The 16,028-nt window shown below is 52.8% G+C and overlaps 1 protein-coding gene across 1 annotated transcript in view; it reads left to right on the top strand.

The window, feature by feature from the left end:
• Positions 1-16,028, top strand: part of HSPA12A (heat shock protein family A (Hsp70) member 12A) — a 160,933-nt gene that overhangs the window by 51,352 nt on the left and 93,553 nt on the right. The window contains 2 exon segments of the mRNA XM_073684614.1: positions 2,682-2,770; positions 5,886-6,019. Of these exon segments, the coding sequence (XP_073540715.1) occupies positions 2,682-2,770; positions 5,886-6,019 (223 nt within the window).

Genomic DNA, 16,028 nt, shown 5'->3' on the forward strand with positions numbered 1-16,028 from the left:
ATTTAAAGATTTTTCTGTATTTTCATGACTTTGAACATTGTACATTCACACTGAAGGCATCAAAACTATGAATTACCACATGTGGAATTATATACTTACCAAAAAAGTGTGAAACCACTGAAAATATGTTTTATATTCTAGGTTCTTCACAGTAGCCACCTTTTGCTTTGATGACTGCTTTGCACACTCTTGGCATTCTCTTGATGAGCTTCAAGAGGTAGTCACCGGAAATGGTCTTCACTTCACAGGTGTGCCCTGTCAGGTTTAATAAGTGGGATTTCTTGCCTTATAAATGGGGTTGGGACCATCAGTTGTGTTGTGCAGAAGTCTGGTGGATACACAGCTGATAGTCCTACTGAATAGACTGTTAGAATTTGTATTATGGCAAGAAAAAAGCAGCTAAGTAAAGAAAAACGAGTGGCCATCATTACTTTAAGAAATGAAGGTCAGTCAGTGCGAAAAATTGGGAAAACTTTGAAAGTGTCCCCAAGTGCAGTTGCAAAAACCATCAATTGCTACAAAGAAACTGGCTCACATGAGGACCGCCCCAGGAAAGGAAGACCAAGAGTCACCTCTGCTTCTGAGGATAAGTTTATCCGAGTCACCAGCCTCAGAAATCGCAGGTTAACAGCAGCTCAGATTAGAGACCAGGTCAATGCCACACACAGAGTTCTAGCAGCAGACACATCTCTACAACAACTGTTAAGAGGAGACTTTGTGCAGCAGGCCTTCATGGTAAAATAGCTGCTAGGAAACCACTGCTAAGGACAGGCAACAAGCAGAAGAGACTTGTTTGGGCTAAAGAGCACAAGGAATGGACATTAGACCAGTGGAAATCTGTGCTTTGGTCTGATGAGTCCAAATTTGAGATCTTTGGTTCTAACCACCGTGTCTTTGTGCGACGCAGAAAAGGTGAACGGATGGACTCTACATGCCTGGTTCCCACCGTGAAGCATGGAGGAGGAGGTGTGATGGTGTGGGGGGGCTTTGCTGGTGACACTGTGGGGGATTTATTCAAAATTGAAGGCATACTGAACCAGCATGGCTACCACAGCATCTTGCAGCAGCATGCTATTCCATCTGGTTTGCGTTTAGTTGGACCATCATTTATTTTTCAACAGGACAATGACCCCAAACACCTCCAGGCTGTGTAAGGGCTATTTGACCAAGAAGGAGAGTGATGGGGGGCTACGCCGGATGACCTGGCCTCCACAGTCACCAGACCTGAACCCAATCGAGATGGTTTGGGGTGAGCTGGACCGCAGAGTGAAGGCAAAAGGGCCAACAAGTGCTAAGCATCTCTGGGAACTCCTTCAAGATTGTTGGAAGACCATTTCCGGTGACTACCTCTTGAAGCTCATCAAGAGAATGCCAAGAGTGTGCAAAGCCGTCATCAAAGCAAAAGGGGGCTACTGTGAAGAACCTAGAATATAAGACATATTTTCAGTGGTTTCACACTTTTTTGTTAAGTATATAATTCCACATGTGGTAATTCATAGTTTTGATGCCTTCAGTGTGAATGTACAATCTTCATAGTCATGAAAATACAGAAAAATCTTTAAATGAGAAGGTGTGTCCAAACTTTTGGTCTGTACTGTGTATATATATATAATAGAAAAAAAATATTAAAAAAATAAGAAAAAGTAAAAAAAAAAAAGGTTTAAAATTGTCCATGTCACTATTGTATATATTGTTATTTTTGGTTTTCTGTGGTGTGAATGAGGTGCGGTAAGGGGGTGACTGTAAGGTCAGGCAGTGGGACCAGTAGGTTAGTGTTAGTTCCCGGTTGTATATACGTTATATTAGGTTTAGTGTTTTATTGTATATAATCTTGTATATAGGACGGTGTTTTATGTGTATATAGGACGGTGTGAGCGTTGTGTGGGATTGTATATAGTAGTATGAATGAAGCTGGGCCGGGGGTCTTATAGGTTGTATAATAGTTATTTCTTCTCTATGTATATATTCCTGGGGGGATTTTGTTCTTTCTCTGTAGGTCGGATCTTCTATTTCTGTGATTTGTGTCGGGTTTTGTCGTCTTGTTCTGCAGTTTTGTTCTTATGTTTTGTGTCCTGTAATGTTTTCTTCTATAAATAAAAAAGACCTAAAATCTATTACTCCCTGTTAGCAGCCATTACTGGGGGACAGGAGACCACAGTCTTGCTCTCTGTTATCAGCCATCACTGGTGGACAGGAGACCACAGTCTTGCTCTCTGTTATCAGCCATCACTGGTGGACAGGAGACCACAGTCTGTTGCTCTCTGTTATCAGCCATTACTGGGGGACAGGAGACCACACTCTTGCTCTCTGTTATCAGCCATTACTGGGGGGCAGGAGACCACACTCTTGCTCTCTGTTATCAGCCATTACTGGGGGGCAGGAGACCACACTCTTGCTCTCTGTTATCAGCCATCACTGGGGGGCAGGAGACCACACTCTTGCTCTCTGTTATCAGCCGGCTGTCCCCCTGAGCCTTTTCGGTGTCATTGGATCTGGAGTTTGGGTTGTCTTTTGCGGTGTTACCCCCTCCTCTTCTTCCTCTCGCGTCTCCTCCGTCTGCGCTCGGCCATCGGCTACACTTGTCTTCTGTGCGATCTGTCCTCCGGTTGATCCCTGAGTTTCTGATCATCCTCTGCACAGCCGGAGGCAGAAGAGCTGACGCTCCATCTTCTTTCTTGCAGAGAGGGTCTCCACCTCCGCCTACTCGTCACCAGCCCGAAGTTTGGGGGATCCGGGGATAACACCGCTGTCCCCATCACATATCATTGCAGTAAGTGATGATTTTATGACATATTGTGGAGGAGTATAACTCCCATCAGGGAAGGCGCGAGCTCAGGGGTGGGAGCTGAGACTGGGCTCAACCATCACAGACCTGCTTCATGGAGACCCCAATATCAATGACCCTGTACACTGTATCATCCCCCTCCCAGCACTGTGCTCCATCATGTCCTACTCCACTCACTACCAGAGCTGCCTTCAAAACTGTTGATTACCAGGGAATTATAAGAGGTTAGAAGCTAGTAAAACAATTGTTATAACAGCAGAATAGTGACCGCAGCTCTGGAGGTGACTGGAGGATAAGACACAATGTAACAGCAGAATAGTGACTGCAGCTCTGGAGGTGACTGGAGGATAAGACACAATGTAACAGCAGAATAGTGACTGCAGCTCCGGAGGTGACTGGAGGATAAGACACAATGTAGCAGCAGAATAGTGACTGCAGCTCTGGAGGTGACTGGAGGATAAGACACAATGTAACAGCAGAATAGTGAGTGCAGCTCTGGAGGTGACTGGAGGATAAGACATGATGTAACAGCAGAATAGTGAGTGCAGCTCTGGAGGTGACTGGAGGATAAGACATGATATAACAGAAGAATAGTGAGTGCAGCTCTGGAGGTGACTGGAGGATAAGACATGATATAACAGAAGAATAGTGACTGCAGCTCTGAAGGTGACTGGAGGATAAGACATGATGTAACAGTAGAATAGTGACTGCAGCTCCGGAGGTGACTGGAGGATAAGACACAATGTAGCAGCAGAATAGTGACTGCAGCTCTGGAGGTGACTGGAGGATAAGACACAATGTAACAGCAGAATAGTGACTGCAGCTCTGGAGGTGACTGGGGGATAAGACCTGATGTAACAGCAGAATAGTGACTGCAGCTCTGGAGGTGACTGGAGGATAAGACCTGATGTACCAGCAGAATAGTGACTGCAGCTCTGGAGGTGACTGGAGGATAAGACATGATGTAACAGCAGAATAGTGAGTGCAGCTCTGAAGGTGACTGGAGGATAAGATGTGATGTATCAGCTGAATAGTGAGTGCAGCTCTGGAGGTGACTGGAGGATAAGACACGATGTAACAGAAGAATAGTGACTGCAGCTCTGGAGGTGACTGGAGGATAAGATATGATGTAACAGCAGAATAGTGACTGCAGCTCTGGAGGTGACTGGAGGATAAGATATGATGTAACAGCAGAATAGTGACTGCAGCTCTGGAGGTGACTGGAGGATAAGACCTGATTTAACAGCAGAATAGTGACTACAGCTCTGGAGGTGACTGGAGGATAAGACACAATGTAACAGCAGAATAGTGAGTGCAGCTCTGGAGGTGACTGGAGGATAAGACATGATGTAACAGCAGAATAGTGAGTACAGCTCTGGAGGTGACTGGAGGATAAGACATGATATAACAGAAGAATAGTGAGTGCAGCTCTGGAGGTGACTGGAGGATAAGACATGATATAACAGTAGAATAGTGACTGCAGATCTAGAGGTGACTGGAGGATAAGACATGATGTAACAGTAGAATAGTGCCTGCAGCTCTGGGTGTGACTGGAGTATAGGTCATGATGTGGCTGCAGCTATGGGTGTGTCTGGAGTATAGCACATGGTGTGGCTGCAGCTATGCGTGTGACTGGAGTATAGCACATGGTGTTGTTGCAGCTATGGGTGTGACTGGAGTATAGCACATGGTGTTGTTGCAGCTATGGGTGTGACTGGAGTATAGCACATGGTGTGGCTGCAGCTATGGGTGTGACTGGAGTATAGCACATGGTGTTGTTGCAGCTATGGGTGTGACTGGAGTATAGCACATGGTGTTGTTGCAGCTATGGGTGTGACTGGAGTATAGCACATGGTGTGGCTGCAGCTATGGGTGTGACTGGAGTATAGCACATGGTGTTGTTGCAGCTATGGGTGTGACTGGAGTATAGCACATGGTGTGGCTGCAGCTATGGGTGTGACTGGAGTATAGCACATGGTGTGGCTGCAGCTCTGGGTGTGACTGGAGTATAGGTCATGATGTGGCTGCAGCTATGGGTGTGTCTGGAGTATAGCACATGGTGTGGCTGCAGCTATGGGTGTGACTGGAGTATAGCACATGGTGTGGCTGCAGCTCTGGGTGTGACTGGAGTATAGCACATGGTGTGGCTGCAGCTATGGGTGTCACTGGAGTACAGCCCGTGGTGTGGCTGCAGCTTTGTGTCTGACTGGAGTACAGCCCATGGTGTGGCTGCAGCTCTGGGTGTGACTGGAGCACTGCCCATGGTAATGGCTGCAGCTCTGGGTGTGAGTGGAGTATAGCCCGTGGTGTGGCTCAGGATCGCCTTCTCTGGTGCAGTGATCTGGCAGGGTCACTATTAGCGGTGGTCTGTGGGGGGATTATCGTGCGGCCCCTCGCTCAGTATCGATGTTTTGCATTATGCAGCGTGCAGTCGTTGTTCCCGTTGCTGAAAGCTGTAGCTCTGGGTGTGACTGGAGTATAGGTCATGATGTGGCTGCAGCTCTGTGTGTGACTGGAGTATAGCACATGATGTGGCTGCAGCTTTGTGTCTGTCGGAGTACACTCAGTGGTGTGGCTGCAGCTCTGGGTGTGACTGGAGTACAGCCCATGGTGTGGCTGCAGCTCTGGGTGTGACTGGAGTACAGCCCATGGTGTGGCTGCAGCTCTGGGTGTGGCTGCAGCTCTGGGTGTGACTGGAGTACAGCCCATGGTGTGGCTGCTGCTCTGGGTGTGACTGGAGTACAGCCCATGATGTGGCTGCAGCTGTGTGTGTGACTGGAGTATAGGTCATGGTGTGGCTGCAGCTCTGGGTGTGACTGGAGTACAGCCCATGATGTGGTTGCAGCTCTGGGTGTGACTGGAGTATGGCACATGGTGTTGCTGCAGCTTTGTGTGTGACTGCATATCCCGTACTCCCCCGGATGTACTGTATACGGGGGGGGGGCTGTTGTGTGCTTGTGACGTCCGCTGACCGTTCCCCTGGGGGGCGCTCTCCTGGCAGAGCTGTACGGTTCAGGACTGTATCTTTGGGGGGCCATGAGATCTCCTGCAGCCCGCAGTCACTCAGGGGTTAACCTCTCCTTGTTGCCTCTTATTCCAGAAATCCTCGGAGAGCGGCGGTGCGGCGGCGGAGGAGCCGGCCTTCCCCGTGGTCGTGGCCATTGATTTTGGCACCACATCCAGCGGTTACGCCTTTGCCTTCTCCAAAGAGCCGGAATGTATCCACATCATGCGGTAATGTCCAGCAGGAGGCGACACGTACACTGTCTGCACCACTGACACCAGCGGGGGGCGGCATCATGTACACCGTCTGCACCACTGACACCTCTGCAGGCTGTTGCCCCATACACGTGACTTCTGCAGGCTGTCGCCCCCGTACATGTGACCTCTGCAGGCTGTTGCCCCATACATGTGACCTCTGCAGGCTGTTGCCCCCGTACACGTGACCTCTGCAGGCTGTTGCCCCATACATGTGATCTCTGCAGGCTGTCGCCCCGTACATGTGACCTCTGCAGGCTGTCGCCCCCGTACATGTGACCTCTGCAGGCTGTCGCCCCCGTACATGTGACCTCTGCAGGCTGTCGCCCCCGTACATGTGACCTCTGCAGGCTGTTGCCCCATACACGTGACCTCTGCAGGCTGTCGCCCCCGTACATGTGACCTCTGCAGGCTGTCGCCCCATACACGTGATCTCTGCAGGCTGTCGCCCCCGTACACGTGACCTCTGCAGGCTGTTGCCCCATACATGTGATCTCTGCAGGCTGTCGCCCCCGTACATGTGACCTCTGCAGGCTGTCGCCCCATACACGTGACCTCTGCAGGCTGTTGCCCCATACACGTGATCTCTGCAGGCTGTTGCCCCATACACGTGATCTCTGCAGGCTGTCGCCCCATACACGTGATCTCTGCAGGCTGTCGCCCCATACACGTGATCTCTGCAGGCTGTCGCCCCGTACACGTGATCTCTGCAGGCTGTCGCCCCGTACACGTGACCTCTGCAGGCTGTTGCCCCATACATGTGACTTCTGCAGGCTGTCGCCCCGTACACGTGACCTCTGCAGGCTGTTGCCCCATACATGTGACCTCTGCAGGCTGTCGCCCCGTACACGTGACCTCTGCAGGCTGTTGCCCCATACACGGGACCTCTGCAGGCTGTCGTCCCGTACACGTGACCTCTGCAGGCTGTCGCCCCATACACGTGATCTCTGCAGGCTGTCGCCCCATACACGTGATCTCTGCAGGCTGTCGCCCTGTACACGTGACCTCTGCAGGCTGTCGCCCCGTACACGTGACCTCTGCAGGCTGTCGCCCCATACATGTGATCTCTGCAGGCTGTCGCCCCGTACACGTGACCTCTGCAGGCTGTCGCCCCGTACACGTGACCTCTGCAGGCTGTCGCCCCGTACACGTGACCTCTGCAGGCTGTTGCCCCATACACGTGATCTCTGCAGGCTGTCGCCCCGTACATGTGACCTCTGCAGGCTGTTGCCCCATACATGTGACCTCTGCAGGCTGTCGCCCCGTACATGTGACCTCTGCAGGCTGTTGCCCCATACATGTGATCTCTGCAGGCTGTCGCCCCGTACATGTGACCTCTGCAGGCTGTTGCCCCATACATGTGATCTCTGCAGGCTGTCGCCCCGTACATGTGACCTCTGCAGGCTGATGTACGGGGCGACAGCCTGCAGAGATCACAGCATGGTGACGGAGTCAGCAGATCCTGGTTCACCGGACCCTCCATTGTTAACGTTTGGGGGCAGCACTTCTGCCGAGTATCCGGAGGTATCTCAGCTTTCTCCAGCCGATCAGTTGAAGCTTCTGGTGAGCTGCAGCGTCCGGGGTCGTTGATGGCAGCGGGAGATGCGTCAGATATATGGCACTGCGGTGTAATCACCGGCTATAATCTCCAGGGATCCGCCGCCTGGTGAAGGGACGGCGGAGTCAGTAAATACCGTAGTGAAAGATCCCGCAGCTTCTAGGGATCTGGTCTCATTTCTTTCCTTTTTTAAGATCTCGGCTTCTTGACAATAATTGAAATCATGGTGAAACCCCTCCTATGTAACGCCCACAGCTGAGGGTTTGTTACAGAGGCGCAGGTGGACATTCTGCAGCACAGTCTCTCCTGATAGCTTGTTACAATGTATCAGTCTGGAGTCTGCTATTTAGCTCACACAAGATGGTCTAGACTGGAAACAATGTACCGAACCTCAGCTGTGAGTAAAATACTTGTTTGCTTCCCATTCATTTGATTGGGCGAAAAACGCAGAAAGAACGGACACTGAGATGTGAAAAAAACACTTTGAAGGTTCAAATCCACAAAATAAATAAAAAAAACACCAAACCCGCATGTGCATGAGACTTCAGGAATCTCCTTCACTCTGTCTGAACTGTAACGTGAACAAACATCAATAGTGAACATGAAAATAAGAAACCCTGTGATATCTTCTCCGAGAAATCTGCTTCCTTCAGTCATTCTCAGTTCACTGGTAAAATCTGTATTCAGTGAACATAGATAGTTACTGAGAAACCAGATGACGGCTGGTACTGATGAGAATCTATGGAGGAGGGTGGAGCTTGTCCTCTAGCTCCTCCCCATCCTCCTCCTTACATGGGAGAGGACGGCTGGTACTGATGAGATTCTATGGAGGAGGGTGGGGCTTGTCCTCTAGCTCCTCCCCATCCTCCTCCTTACATGGGAGAGGATGGCTGGTACTGATGAGAATCTATGGAGGAGGGTGGAGCTTGTCCTCTAGCTCCTCCCCATCCTCCTCACATGGGAGAGGACGGCTGGTACTGATGAGATTCTATGGAGGAGGGTGGAGCTTGTCCTCTAGCTCCTCCCCATCCTCCTCCTTACATGGGAGAGGACGGCTGGTACTGATGAGATTCTATGGAGGAGGGAGGAGCTTGTCCTCTAGCTCCTCCCCATCCTCCTCCTTACATGGGAGAGGATGGCTGGTACTGATGAGATTCTATGGAGGAGGGTGGAGCTTGGCCTCTAGCTCCTCCCCATCCTCCTTACATGGGAGAGGACGGCTGGTACTGATGAGAATCTATGGAGGAGGGTGGAGCTTGGCCTCTAGCTCCTCCCCATCCTCCTTACATGGGAGAGGACGGCTGGTACTGATGAGAATCTATGGAGGAGGGTGGAGCTTGTCCTCTAGCTCCTCCCCATCCTCCTACTTACATGGGAGAGGAGGGTTGGTACTGATGAAATTCTATGGAGGAGGGTGGAGCTTGGCCTCTAGCTCCTCCCCATCCTCCTTACATGGGAGAGGACGGCTGGTACTGATGAGATTCTATGGAGGAGGGTGGAGCTTGTCCTCTAGCTCCTCCCCATCCTCCTCCTTACATGGGAGAGGATGGCTGGTACTGATGAGATTCTATGGAGCAGGGAGGAGCTTGTCCTCTAGCTCCTCCCCATCCTCCTCCTTACATGGGAGAGGACGGCTGGTACTGATGAGATTCTATGGAGGAGGGTGGAGCTTGTCCTCTAGCTCCTCCCCATCCTCCTCCTTACATGGGAGAGGACGGCTGGTACTGATGAGATTCTATGGAGGAGGGTGGAGCTTGGTCTCTAGCTCCTCCCCATCCTCCTCTTTACATGGGAGAGGACGGCTGGTACTGATGAGATTCTATGGAGGATGGAGGAGCTTGGCCTCTAGCTCCTTCCCATCCTCCTCCTTACATGGGAGAGGAGGGTTGGTACTGATGAGATTCTATGGAGGAGGGTGGAGCTTGGCCTCTAGCTCCTCCCCATCCTCCTCCTTACATGGGAGAGGATGGCTGGTACTGATGAGATTCTATGGAGGAGGGAGGAGCTTGTCCTCTAGCTCCTCCCCATCCTCCTCCTTACATGGGAGAGGACGGCTGGTACTGTCTATGGAGGAGGGTGGAGCTTGGTCTCTAGCTCCTCCCCATCCTCCTCTTTACATGGGAGAGGACGGCTGGTACTGAAGAGATTCTATGGAGGAGGGAGGAGCTTGGCCTCAAGCTCCTCCCCATCCTCCTTACATGGGAGAGGACGGCTGGTACTGAAGAGATTCTATGGAGGAGGGAGGAGCTTGACCTCTAGCTCCTCCCCATCCTCCTCCTTACATGGGAGAGGACGGCTGGTACTGATGAGATTCTATGGAGGAGGGTGGAGCTTGTCCTCTAGCTCCTCCCCATCCTCCTCCTTACATGGGAGAGGACGGCTGGTACTGATGAGATTCTATGGAGGAGGGTGGAGCTTGGTCTCTAGCTTATCCCCATCCTCCTCCTTACATGGGAGAGGACGGCTGGTACTGATGAGAATCTATGGAGGAGGGTGGAGCTTGTCCTCTAGCTCCTCCCCATCCTCCTCCTTACATGGGAGAGGACGGCTGGTACTGATGAGAATCTATGGAGGAGGGTGGAGCTTGTCCTCTAGCTCCTCCCCATCCTCCTCCTTACATGGGAGAGGACGGCTGGTACTGATGAGATTCTGTGGAGGAGGGTGGAGCTTGTCCTCTAGCTCCTCCCCATCCTCCTCCTTACATGGGAGAGGACGGCTGGTACTGATGAGATTCTATGGAGGAGGGAGGAGCTTGTCCTCTAGCTCCTCCCCATCCTCCTTACACGGGAGAGGACGGCTGGTACTGATGAGAATCTATGGAGGAGGGTGGAGCTTGTCCTCTAGCTCCTCCCCATCCTCCTACTTACATGGGAGAGGAGGGTTGGTACTGATGAAATTCTATGGAGGAGGGTGGAGCTTGGCCTCTAGCTCCTCCCCATCCTCCTCCTTACATGGGAGAGGATGGCTGGTACTGATGAGATTCTATGGAGGAGGGTGGAGCTTGGCCTCTAGCTCCTCCCCATCCTCCTACTTACATGGGAGAGGAGGGTTGGTACTGATGAGATTCTATGGAGGAGGGTGGAGCTTGGCCTCTAGCTCCTCCCCATCCTCCTCCTTACATGGGAGAGGGCGGCTGGTACTGATGAGATTCTATGGAGGAGGGTGGAGCTTGGTCTCTAGCTCCTCCCCATCCTCCTCTTTACATGGGAGAGGACGTCTGGTACTGATGAGATTCTATGGAGGATGGAGGAGCTTGGCCTCTAGCTCCTCCCCATCCTCCTCCTTACATGGGAGAGGACGGCTGGTACTGATGAGATTCTATGGAGGAGGGTGGAGCTTGTCCTCTAGCTCCTCCCCATCCTCCTCCTTACATGGGAGAGGACGGCTGGTACTGATGAGATTCTATGGAGGAGGGTGGAGCTTGTCCTCTAGCTCCTCCCCATCCTCCTCTTTACATGGGAGAGGACGGCTGGTACTGATGAGATTCTATGGAGGAGGGAGGAGCTTGTCCTCTAGCTCCTCCCCATCCTCCTCCTTACATGGGAGAGGACGGCTGGTACTGATGAGATTCTATGGAGGAGCTTGTCCTCTAGCTCCTCCCCATCCTCTTCCTTACATGGGAGAGGATGGCTGGTACTGATGAGATTCTATGGAGGAGGGTGGAGCTTGGCCTCTAGCTCCTCCCCATCCTCCTCCTTACATGGGAGAGGACGGCTGGTACTGATGAGATTCTATGGAGGAGGGTGGAGCTTGGCCTCTAGCTCCTCCCCATCCTCCTACTTACATGGGAGAGGAGGGTTGGTACTGATGAAATTCTATGGAGGAGGGTGGAGCTTGGCCTCTAGCTCCTCCCCATCCTCCTCCTTACATGGGAGAGGATGGCTGGTACTGATGAGATTCTATGGAGGAGGGAGGAGCTTGTCCTCTAGCTCCTCCCCATCCTCCTCCTTACATGGGAGAGGACGGCTGGTACTGATGAGATTCTATGGAGGAGGGTGGAGCTTGGTCTCTAGCTCCTCCCCATCCTCCTCCTTACATGGGAGAGGATGGCTGGTACTGATGAGATTCTATGGAGGAGGGTGGAGCTTGGTCTCTAGCTCCTCCCCATCCTCCTCCTTACATGGGAGAGGATGGCTGGTACTGATGAGATTCTATGGAGGAGGGTGGAGCTTGGCCTCTAGCTCCTCCCCATCCTCCTTACATGGGAGAGGACGGCTGGTACTGATGAGAATCTATGGAGGAGGGTGGAGCTTGTCCTCTAGCTCCTCCCCATCCTCCTACTTACATGGGAGAGGAGGGTTGGTACTGATGAAATTCTATGGAGGAGGGTGGAGCTTGGCCTCTTGCTCCTCCCCATCCTCCTCCTTACATGGGAGAGGATGGCTGGTACTGATGAGAATCTGTGGAGGAGGGTGGAGCTTGTCCTCTAGCTCCTCCCCATCCTCCTCCTTACATGGGAGAGGACGGCTGGTACTGATGAGAATCTATGGAGGAGGGTGGAGCTTGTCCTCTAGCTCCTCCCCATCCTCCTTACATGGGGGAGGACGGCTGGTACTGATGAGATTCTATGGAGGACGGTGGGGCTTGGCCTCTAGCTCCTCCCCATCCTCCTCCTTACATGGGAGAGGACGGCTGGTACTGATGAGATTCTATGGAGGAGGGTGGAGCTTGGTCTCTAGCTCCTCCCCATCCTCCTCTTTACATGGGAGAGGACGGCTGGTACTGATGAGATTCTATGGAGGATGGAGGAGCTTGGCCTCTAGCTCCTCCCCATCCTCCTCCTTACATGGGAGAGGACGGCTGGTACTGATGAGATTCTATGGAGGAGGGTGGAGCTTGTCCTCTAGCTCCTCCCCATCCTCCTCCTTACATGGGAGAGGACGGCTGGTACTGATGAGATTCTATGGAGGAGGGTGGAGCTTGTCCTCTAGCTCCTCCCCATCCTCCTCTTTACATGGGAGAGGACGGCTGGTACTGATGAGATTCTATGGAGGAGGGAGGAGCTTGTCCTCTAGCTCCTCCCCATCCTCCTCCTTACATGGGAGAGGACGGCTGGTACTGATGAGATTCTATGGAGGAGCTTGTCCTCTAGCTCCTCCCCATCCTCTTCCTTACATGGGAGAGGATGGCTGGTACTGATGAGATTCTATGGAGGAGGGTGGAGCTTGGCCTCTAGCTCCTCCCCATCCTCCTCCTTACATGGGAGAGGACGGCTGGTACTGATGAGATTCTATGGAGGAGGGTGGAGCTTGGCCTCTAGCTCCTCCCCATCCTCCTACTTACATGGGAGAGGAGGGTTGGTACTGATGAAATTCTATGGAGGAGGGTGGAGCTTGTCCTCTAGCTCCTCCCCATCCTCCTCCTTACATTGGAGAGGACGGCTGGTACTGATGAGATTCTATGGAGGAGGGTGGAGCTTGGCCTCTAGCTCCTCCCCATCCTCCTCCTTACATGGGAGAGGACGGCTGGTACTGATGAGATTCTATGGAGGAGGGTGGAGCTTGGTCTCTAGCTCCTCCCCACCCTCCTCTTTACATGGGAGAGGACGGCTGGTACTGATGAGATTCTATGGAGGATGGAGGAGCTTGGCCTCTAGCTCCTCCCCATCCTCCTCCTTACATGGGAGAGGACGGCTGGTACTGATGAGATTCTATGGAGGAGGGTGGAGCTTGTCCTCTAGCTCCTCCCCATCCTCCTCCTTACATTGGAGAGGACGGCTGGTACTGATGAGATTCTATGGAGGAGGGTGGAGCTTGGCCTCTAGCTCCTCCCCATCCTCCTCCTTACATGGGAGAGGACGGCTGGTACTGATGAGATTCTATGGAGGAGGGTGGAGCTTGTCCTCTAGCTCCTCCCCATCCTCCTCCTTACATGGGAGAGGACGGCTGGTACTGATGAGATTCTATGGAGGAGGGTGGAGCTTGGCCTCTAGCTCCTCCCCATCCTCCTCCTTACATGGGAGAGGGCGGCTGGTACTGATGAGATTCTATGGAGGAGGGTGGAGCTTGGTCTCTAGCTCCTCCCCATCCTCCTCTTTACATGGGAGAGGACGTCTGGTACTGATGAGATTCTATGGAGGATGGAGGAGCTTGGCCTCTAGCTCCTCCCCATCCTCCTCCTTACATGGGAGAGGACGGCTGGTACTGATGAGATTCTATGGAGGAGGGTGGAGCTTGTCCTCTAGCTCCTCCCCATCCTCCTCCTTACATGGGAGAGGACGGCTGGTACTGATGAGATTCTATGGAGGAGGGTGGAGCTTGTCCTCTAGCTCCTCCCCATCCTCCTCTTTACATGGGAGAGGACGGCTGGTACTGATGAGATTCTATGGAGGAGGGAGGAGCTTGTCCTCTAGCTCCTCCCCATCCTCCTCCTTACATGGGAGAGGACGGCTGGTACTGATGAGATTCTATGGAGGAGCTTGTCCTCTAGCTCCTCCCCATCCTCTTCCTTACATGGGAGAGGATGGCTGGTACTGATGAGATTCTATGGAGGAGGGTGGAGCTTGGCCTCTAGCTCCTCCCCATCCTCCTCCTTACATGGGAGAGGACGGCTGGTACTGATGAGATTCTATGGAGGAGGGTGGAGCTTGGCCTCTAGCTCCTCCCCATCCTCCTACTTACATGGGAGAGGAGGGTTGGTACTGATGAAATTCTATGGAGGAGGGTGGAGCTTGGCCTCTAGCTCCTCCCCATCCTCCTCCTTACATGGGAGAGGATGGCTGGTACTGATGAGATTCTATGGAGGAGGGAGGAGCTTGTCCTCTAGCTCCTCCCCATCCTCCTCCTTACATGGGAGAGGACGGCTGGTACTGATGAGATTCTATGGAGGAGGGTGGAGCTTGGTCTCTAGCTCCTCCCCATCCTCCTCCTTACATGGGAGAGGATGGCTGGTACTGATGAGATTCTATGGAGGAGGGTGGAGCTTGGTCTCTAGCTCCTCCCCATCCTCCTCCTTACATGGGAGAGGATGGCTGGTACTGATGAGATTCTATGGAGGAGGGTGGAGCTTGGCCTCTAGCTCCTCCCCATCCTCCTTACATGGGAGAGGACGGCTGGTACTGATGAGAATCTATGGAGGAGGGTGGAGCTTGTCCTCTAGCTCCTCCCCATCCTCCTACTTACATGGGAGAGGAGGGTTGGTACTGATGAAATTCTATGGAGGAGGGTGGAGCTTGGCCTCTTGCTCCTCCCCATCCTCCTCCTTACATGGGAGAGGATGGCTGGTACTGATGAGAATCTGTGGAGGAGGGTGGAGCTTGTCCTCTAGCTCCTCCCCATCCTCCTCCTTACATGGGAGAGGACGGCTGGTACTGATGAGAATCTATGGAGGAGGGTGGAGCTTGTCCTCTAGCTCCTCCCCATCCTCCTTACATGGGGGAGGACGGCTGGTACTGATGAGATTCTATGGAGGACGGTGGGGCTTGGCCTCTAGCTCCTCCCCATCCTCCTCCTTACATGGGAGAGGACGGCTGGTACTGATGAGATTCTATGGAGGAGGGTGGAGCTTGGTCTCTAGCTCCTCCCCATCCTCCTCTTTACATGGGAGAGGACGGCTGGTACTGATGAGATTCTATGGAGGATGGAGGAGCTTGGCCTCTAGCTCCTCCCCATCCTCCTCCTTACATGGGAGAGGACGGCTGGTACTGATGAGATTCTATGGAGGAGGGTGGAGCTTGTCCTCTAGCTCCTCCCCATCCTCCTCCTTACATGGGAGAGGACGGCTGGTACTGATGAGATTCTATGGAGGAGGGTGGAGCTTGTCCTCTAGCTCCTCCCCATCCTCCTCTTTACATGGGAGAGGACGGCTGGTACTGATGAGATTCTATGGAGGAGGGAGGAGCTTGTCCTCTAGCTCCTCCCCATCCTCCTCCTTACATGGGAGAGGACGGCTGGTACTGATGAGATTCTATGGAGGAGCTTGTCCTCTAGCTCCTCCCCATCCTCTTCCTTACATGGGAGAGGATGGCTGGTACTGATGAGATTCTATGGAGGAGGGTGGAGCTTGGCCTCTAGCTCCTCCCCATCCTCCTCCTTACATGGGAGAGGACGGCTGGTACTGATGAGATTCTATGGAGGAGGGTGGAGCTTGGCCTCTAGCTCCTCCCCATCCTCCTACTTACATGGGAGAGGAGGGTTGGTACTGATGAAATTCTATGGAGGAGGGTGGAGCTTGTCCTCTAGCTCCTCCCCATCCTCCTCCTTACATTGGAGAGGACGGCTGGTACTGATGAGATTCTATGGAGGAGGGTGGAGCTTGGCCTCTAGCTCCTCCCCATCCTCCTCCTTACATGGGAGAGGACGGCTGGTACTGATGAGATTCTATGGAGGAGGGTGGAGCTTGGTCTCTAGCTCCTCCCCACCCTCCTCTTTACATGGGAGAGGACGGCTGGTACTGATGAGATTCTATGGAGGATGGAGGAGCTTGGCC

Source organism: Phyllobates terribilis, unplaced genomic scaffold, assembly GCF_046119375.1.
Source record: "Phyllobates terribilis strain yellow unplaced genomic scaffold, ASM4611937v1 Scaffold_5__5_contigs__length_657084704, whole genome shotgun sequence".
NCBI lineage: Eukaryota > Metazoa > Chordata > Amphibia > Anura > Dendrobatidae > Phyllobates > Phyllobates terribilis.